General features: G+C 43.1%; 1 protein-coding gene and 1 long non-coding RNA gene across 4 annotated transcripts in view; one reads left to right on the forward strand and one right to left on the reverse strand.

The window, feature by feature from the left end:
• LOC116674073 (uncharacterized) overlaps window positions 1-4,707 on the reverse strand; it is a 6,053-nt gene extending 1,346 nt beyond the window's left edge. The window contains exon 1 of the long non-coding RNA XR_004327948.1: window positions 4,694-4,707. This is a non-coding gene — a long non-coding RNA (uncharacterized LOC116674073). The remainder of the gene's footprint in view (window positions 1-4,693) is intronic.
• anos1a (anosmin 1a) overlaps window positions 1-7,592 on the forward strand; it is a 21,278-nt gene extending 13,686 nt beyond the window's left edge. Inside the window, exons 7-14 of one of the 3 annotated variants that reach the window (XM_032506511.1) lie at window positions 452-657; window positions 938-1,064; window positions 1,850-1,957; window positions 2,773-2,861; window positions 3,004-3,184; window positions 3,769-3,992; window positions 5,467-5,608; window positions 6,230-7,592. In XM_032506511.1, the coding sequence (XP_032362402.1) occupies window positions 452-657; window positions 938-1,064; window positions 1,850-1,957; window positions 2,773-2,861; window positions 3,004-3,184; window positions 3,769-3,992; window positions 5,467-5,608; window positions 6,230-6,282 (1,130 nt within the window). In that variant the 3' untranslated portion in view covers window positions 6,283-7,592. Of the gene's footprint in view, window positions 1-451; window positions 658-937; window positions 1,065-1,849; window positions 1,958-2,772; window positions 2,862-3,003; window positions 3,185-3,765; window positions 3,993-5,466; window positions 5,609-6,229 lie in introns of all 3 variants that reach the window. The other 2 variants (XM_032506512.1, XM_032506513.1) reach the window with 2 other exon arrangements.
• The last annotated feature ends 219 nt before the right edge of the window (window positions 7,593-7,811 follow it).

The following is a 7,811-nucleotide window of genomic DNA, read 5'->3' on the forward strand; positions in this document are numbered from 1 at the left end:
AAGTAGTTCTTTTGGAGATTCTGGTCGACGAGTGGCTGTTGGAACAGTGTTTAGCCATTGAGAATGAGCTAGCATGCTACAGTTAGCCACCTCGTCTCTAGTGACGTAGAAAGCCGTGCAGATGTTGGACAGCTCACCCGGAGACCATGGATAGTGTATATGCATGTGGAAGCACCAGAGACACAAAATGACCCCCGAATCCCAGAAAAAAGGATTTCTTCATAATATGGGCACTTTACGGTGTAGGAATGAAGTGTATTTAAACTCTTAAATAGCATTGTCTACGGGTTCTGTTATGTATGGATTTGGCTGTTCTGGCTCTTCTCAGATATCTCGTCTCCATGCGTGAACACGTGGCTACGATACTTAGGATGGGTTAAATGCAGTAACAGAATAGAACACAGTGCATTTGTTGTAGTAATACAATTTAAAAGCATCCCCTCACCCCCAGACCCCTCCAGTCCTCCAGCTCCCACTGAGCTGAGAGTGGCCAACATGAGCTTTGGCAGCGGCAGGGCGGTGTCGGCCAGGCTCGGGTGGAGCATGCCTGCTGACCTGGATGTTCCTGTGCACCACTACAAGGTCAGCTGGAGCTGGACTGCAGTCGGACAGCCTTACGCTTCATCCCTGACCAAGAGGAGGAAGACAGTCAGAGAGGTGAGGACGGACACTGAAAATCTCCTGAGACAGAGGTGGAAAGAGTAAAAAACTCTTATCAAGTGCAAATAAGAATCAAATAGGTTACGGCTTATAACTATTTCAATCGTTGGCTAACTGTTTCTCCATTACTTTAGCTAATCATACAAACTGTTTAGTCATCACTTTTCACAAGGCTTCATCTGGCCATCACTACTCCTTTGGGAGACTCAAAATGCAGTTAGGTTATGTACATTATGTGTTTATGACACATTTGTCCATTTTCTTTTCTTGTGTGCAGGGCCAGGTGGAGCTGGACAGCATGCGGTCTAACAGGAGCTACAGTGTGGAGGTCCAGGCTGTGTCCTATTGGGGACAAACTCAGCTCAAAGGACCCCGAGCTGTCCTCCACTTCACCACACAGCGCAGTATGTCTTATGTTAAATCCTCATAAAGGATCCTTTCATAACCTTTTACAATAATAATCTGAGACTGTCAACAGCAAAAACAGAACTTTTAGTGGACGCTAGCATTTGCTCATTAACGTTAGATTGTAGCTTGTTTTGTCTCCAATTTCAAAGATTATTGTTCCCATCAGTCACTTAGACACAAGAACATGGGAAATTAGGGTCTGGGCTTAAAAAAAAAACCTAACTTTTGTTGGTGCTTTCTATTGATGTTTTTTCTATTGATTGTGACTTTTTATGTTTTCATCCGTTTTTTCAACCTTTGTGATGCTTTTTTTCCTAGTGTTTATCACTTTTTTGGACGTTCACTAATTTATTAAGTTTAATTTTACAGTTATTTTTGGAATTCATGGTCAATAAACCTAATTTATGGGAAATTATACCTAATGCTTGAGTTAGAAAAGCAGAAATTCAGAATTATTTAGAATAAAATGAAAGGAATGGATGTTGATGGATAATCACAGACTGGAACTTTAACTGAGACTTTAAAAATACTATTTCAAAACCACTTCACTTTGTTTTCAAATGCTATTGAACTGAATAAGACGCCCCAAAATGAATGAAAGTAGAGATTTGTCCTTGCCAAAGAGCGTTGTGTGGAATCAATCATGTTACACTGATATGGGAAAACGGGTCAACTTGACCCGAGGACAACATGAGGGTTAACACTCTCTATAGCTGAGTTTAGTGTAGCAGTAATTATGTGTTCAGTCCTCAACAGTCACATTTGGTTTTGTCTGTTTTAGGCACCAGTACTGCTCTAAGAAAGCCTACCGGGGACAGTCTGGATGTGGGGACACCGTTCTACCAGGACGGACAGCTCCGCGTTCATGTTTACTGGCAGAGCAGCGCGGGTAGGTACAGTTCATACATGAGAGGATGAGCGCGTCTGCCATCAACAGAAATGAGGCAACACTTCCTCTGACATATCTTTACTGACTGGGCACTGCTGGGTTTTCAGGGTATTTATTGTGTTAACAAGTTGCCCAAATTAACATCAATGCTTTCACCAAACCTGGGACCGTACACCTGTTCTCCACTATCAAATGGCATGCTTCAACACCTCCAAATGATGCAGTAAAAGCTCCTTCATTTCCACTTTGAATGTGAAGTTAAACCGCCACCCGAACATAGCTGAAACCTTCTTACTGCTTTCTCTCATCAAAAACTTTGCACGTGCATGTATGAAAAATCCCACTTAGATTCTAAGATTATCTATAAATTGTATTTGCACTTTGGGATCAATCTTCAGGTTCCTAGCATTTCAGATGATGTACACCACATCCATGTAGCATCTACTGTTGATTTGTCTCCTCCTGAACATCCTCTGTCCCCGTGCTTCTAAAAAGGGGGGGGGTGCGTGCTTAGAGTTTAAAGCAATGGTCCAAGGTGTGGGGAAATGTTGTTTTTTTTGCCATCTTTATAGACGAGAGCAATCAATATGAACTTCATCTGTGTGTTGACTGCAGGAATAGGTCTGGGGGGGTTAGCTTGGAGAAAATAACAGATTCTAGTCGTAGGTAGAGGTTTCAAGATGTGTGCTGTGGATTTATTAGAGGATGTTGCTCTTTTAATAGAGCTAAACGTCCAAACCTTTCTCCGTCTGGACTATCAAACTTATGTTCTGACTCTGGGTAACGATGTTGTAAAGCGCTCGTTTTGTTTGTAGCTTCCTCAGCGGAGTTCTACAGAATCCAGTGGGGACCAGAGTACTGTGGACACAACCACACGAGACCCATGGAGAAGACCAGCACACAGGTAACAATAAAACATCACCGTGAGCATAAAGAGGACACTGAAATCTGCGGGGTCCTGAATTTGATTAATTCCATATTCACACCTAGTAACGCACATACAGACCAGATCTTCATGATCATTCTCTGCCTCTGTCTGATTTCAGGAGAGTTTTGTGAGCCTGCAGCGCTTGCTCTTTTCCTGTAAGTATAAAGTCGTTGTGCAGCCAGTCGGCAAGAAGACTCCCCTTTGGTCAGAGAGCACCAGCTTCTTCACGCCTTCCTGTGCCTCCGTCCAGGCCAAGAGTCCCAAAGCCATCACCTGTCCTGGAGAAACCGCTACCTCAGGTCTTGAATACTTATTGTACAGCATACCATAAAAGACTTAATGGATAGAAATCTAAGCTTTTTTATGTTATATCTGGCAATTTAATAAACAAATGTATGTTATGCTCGAGTAAATGAAACATAGAATAACAAAACTGAAAAAGTATAATATTTAAACACTACCGTTAAAATCACAGTACAGCCAGACTCTGTCCAAACGGAGACTAGGGTGAGGGGTGCCATCCCTTTCCTTGTTAGCAAAATGACCCCCGGTTTTCCCGGGACTATGGCTACCTGGTCCTCAGATCTGTGCAGGGTAAATCCAGACAGCTAGCTAGACTATCTGTCCAATCTGAGGACTATGGTTACCTGGTCCTCAGATCTCTGCAGGGTAAATCCAGACAGCTAGCTAGACTATCTGTCCAATCTGAGGACTATGGTGACCTGGTCCTCAGGTCTCTGCAGGGTAAATCCAGACAGCTGGCTAGACTATCTTTCCAATCAGTTTCTTGAGCGGTTTCTCTTCAGGAATCTTGATTGGACAGTGCGAGACTAGAAAACCAATGACAGGATTTTCACGAGACCTCTGGCTGTGCTTCCTCCAGCAGTGCCCCCTCAGAAGGTACTGGTGAAGGCAGCCAACCTGACGGCGTCCTTTGAAGTCTGGGCCGGAAACGTGACGGCCATCTTTAGCTGGGACTTGTCCACAGCCCCGCCCCACCAGCAGCTGACGGGTTACCAGGTAACCTGGGCGGAGGTCATCTCCACCAACCACCACAACAAGAAGCTGCCGCACAGCCTCATCTCCCAGTCCCAGATCCTGCCCCCGGTCAGTGCTCCAACAAACTGTAGTAAATCTTGAGTTTGGCTGTAAACCAGTGGTACTTTGACTTCTGCATACGTTAAAGACAGGGCTGCACTGATCAAGAAGCTGAAGTCATGTCCTCTGTATTCTTCGAGTTTAAGAGTAACAATTTGTAACAATTTACTTTGCAGGTCTGTGATTCCTTAATCATTTTCTAGGTCTATGAAAAATAAATATGTCATTTGGTACAAATGTTGGTGAAAATGATCAATTAATTCCAAATAATTGCTATTGTGAGCAAGAGTCTGTCAAACACACACACACACACACACACACACATGCACTACTTTATAAATACGAGTTTTCCAATTCAGTTTATACTTACAACTTATATTTACTGAAATAATGATTGAAGTCAAATATGAAATATTTATTTCCCAAGTTTCCTATCTAACTCTTGGCTGTCAACTTTCTAAATGTGTCTTTGGGGTCACAGTTGAAACTGCAAAAAACATCTGTTTATTGAATAATGAAAGTCATTGGCTAGTGTGAGACAGTGGGTTGGGGCTGGCATTAGTGTGGGTAAGTGTGGTGATGGCGGAGCAGACAGTGGAGGGAGGGGTTCTGGAGAAAGCTGGGTTGGCAGAGGAGATGCTCCGAGGATAGACAGAACTGGCAGAAGATTCCTAAGGTGAGAAAGCATAGAAACTGGATAACAGCAAGACTGGAAATACTGCATGAAGGCTGGAGGTAACACACACTGGTCCGCTAACGTCTGGCAGGGAGGGGGACGTCAGGCTGGTCTTTACAGGTGGTTGATGAGCTGATGACTTCCAGGTGTGCTGATGAGTAACTGTCAGGTGTGGGGGGGAGAGCAGCAGGATGAGGGGGTGCCACAAACTGTGGAGAGTGAGAGTGGCGAACAGAAAACCAAACAGCAGACACACTGCAAGCATACAAACTGAAGAAATAAAACTACACACACCAACTAGACTGTCACTGGGCGTGACAGTTGGAAATTCAAGAATTGAGTTGGTGATTGACACTTTTTACATTTATTTAATGCTTTTTGACATTTGTTTTTCTCAAAGTTTGAAATTCTTTTCAATGTTTTTTGTACGTTTTTGGTGTTTTTTTTTAAAGATGTTTTTTAATAGACTAAATGTTTTTTCAAAGTTTGTATAGCAAAAATTGACTTCCGGCAAGTAGTTTTTTTTTTTCTTTAGCATGAAAGCATTTTTTGGATGGTTTGGACTTTTGAACCAAAGACAGGTTACTGCAGTTCTGGCAGGCTATCTCTGTGTTATGAGATGACCTATGTGGTGACAACAGGACGTAGTAATGTCACGTAGAGATCTATGATCTGTGTACCTTAGTCTGGACCTTGGTTCTGTTAGCAGGTGCCAAAGCCCCCTTAAAGGGCGGTCGGACACTCTGAGCATATTAAACTTAGTCTTCTGCCTCCTCCTCTCACTGGGTCCTTTCTCGTCTCTTTCAGGATGGAAATGTCCTGGTGGTTCCAGGCCTGCACCCGGCCGGTCTGTATCGGCTGGAGGTCCAGGCCATCACAGCGGAGGGGGAAGGTCCCGCAACCAGCCGCACCTTTCAGACCCCGGGACACCAAAGCACCCTGAAGCACAGTAAGGCTGCCTTCATGTTGCTACTTTTTGGTTTTTAGGTGTAAAGTTTTGAGCCAAAAGTGATCTCTGTACGTGTTTTTATCTCCAGTAGAAGAACTAATCTCTAACACGCCTAAACCTCATATCTTATCATCATCCTGGTATATCAGACATAAACAGGAGGCAGTTACCATGGTAACCTCATATCACATCATCCTGGTATGTATTGGACATACATAAACAGGAGGCAGGGTGGAGACTCTTCCCACTGCTGGTAGTATTCATCAGTAATTGAGGCATGTTTGTATAAAAGTGTCATAAAATTAAATATTAAGAAATGCAAAAATAGCGACAACACTGTCAAAGAATCCGATCTTGAGAGAGTTTGTTACCGAGACAGAAAAAGCTGTAGAACAACGTAAATTTTCTCAAGATGTGTCCGTCTGAAAAAGGCCATATTTGTGTCGGTATGTTCTGGAGATACATGGCCTGTGGAAAGAAATTGGGTTTGATATGTACTTTGGTGACTACGGGGCGGAAGAATTGCTCATAATCATGACACAGGTACAGGAAGTACTCTGAGCTTGGGTGTCTTGTTTCCTAACCATCTTTGAGTTTAATAACTTGTCTTCCCTCATTCAGGAACCAGGCTGAGAAAGCATCACCATAAACAGCCAATCATTGAGAGGCACTGAGCCCAGACAGCCAATCAGCCTGCATGAACCAAGTCTCCCAAACTCAGGATGATCAGGAATCCACAGAACAGGGATCAGTAACAAAGAAACGCAGCCTCAGCAGCTTTATGATCCAGATGAATTCTCCCAAACAACTAGCCATCATTTGAATACCTTCCAGTGGACCGACTGTAGTACTCTGAAGCAGCAGTCAAGTTGTGAGGAACTTCCTTTTGACTCCCAGCTGAGAGTACATCTCAGCACTTGTTTGTTATATGTGGGTGTAGATCATCATAGCACCTATACAAATTGTGTTACCTGTAGGGCTGGGTATGGTTATGTTCAGGGCTTCAAATTGACACCAGCCAAATAACTTTGACCAAACTGTAACGTTACTAGCCAGTTTGGCCGGTGATGAAAGAAGCAGAAAACCGTCTGTTGAAATGGGCCGGCTGCAGAAAGGTGACAGGTTACCACATTAGTCTGTTCTCCACCAAGAAATGTGGGTGGTTTTGTGTGTTTGGCTTGGAACTGTAATCTGCTCGTAGTACTAATCCTACATTTCCCATCAACACTATGTGACCTACATGCTAAGGGTGCAGTACGGATTATGAGCCACGCTGAAACGGAGACGAACCGTAAAGTTGGTAAAGAAAGAACAAACAAAGGTAGCTAGTGTAAAATCTGATTGGCTGCTAACTTAAAAAAACAACTAGCCATGTTGGATGGTGATCAAAGTTAATTTAAAGCCCTGCTTACGTTAGGTTAATACATAAACCAACTTTTAGTACCAAAACCTTAAGAATGAAAGCTATAGAAATAGAAACTAGTTTTTTAGGAGGGCTGTTGGAACCAGTAATGGAAGTCCACAGATTCCATCATCTCTGCCCAAGAAACGCTCCAACATCTTCCCAAACAAGACTTCTCCATGAGCGAGACCACTGACTCTCCGCGAGAAGAATCCAGTTTGATACCCAGCCCTAATTCCCTACTGTACCTTTACAAAGTCCCTTTGATGGAATTGCATGCAAACACCTGAATATTAAGTGTTGTCGTCGGCGTAGAGTGCTATCTCCTACGTTGTAAAACCTGAGAAATTTCCTCAACTGATTCCATGATGAGATTTGTAGCTTTGACATGTAGCTCCCCCGTAGCTCTGTAAATGCTGTATATACAGTTGGTCTGTATTTATTTGTGCCTGGCCGAGTGTGAAACACGCCTGTGTGTGTGTGTGCTCAGTCTTTATAAACCTCCAGAGATGCTGTACAAAGTTGTTTTTCCAACCAAAGATAAATCCCATGTCAATATGTGTACAGTCAACTTTCCACGTGTACTGTTTTTAATTTAATATTATTTGATCTTTTGTCTTTCTGCTCCCTCATCAGCAATTTTTTTTGCAGTATCCAGCAGTGACCTTTGTCTGTTTAGAGAATTTCTAATGATGGTGTATTCCTGCGAGGGAAAGCAAAGCCATGAGAAAACAAAGATCTGCACTTTAATTCTACCTCCATTATTCTTGTGTTGGAGTGCTAACAAAAGGTTTAAAGAAC

Source organism: Etheostoma spectabile, chromosome 24 (assembly GCF_008692095.1).
Source record: "Etheostoma spectabile isolate EspeVRDwgs_2016 chromosome 24, UIUC_Espe_1.0, whole genome shotgun sequence".
In the NCBI taxonomy this organism is placed as follows: Eukaryota; Metazoa; Chordata; class Actinopteri; order Perciformes; family Percidae; genus Etheostoma; species Etheostoma spectabile.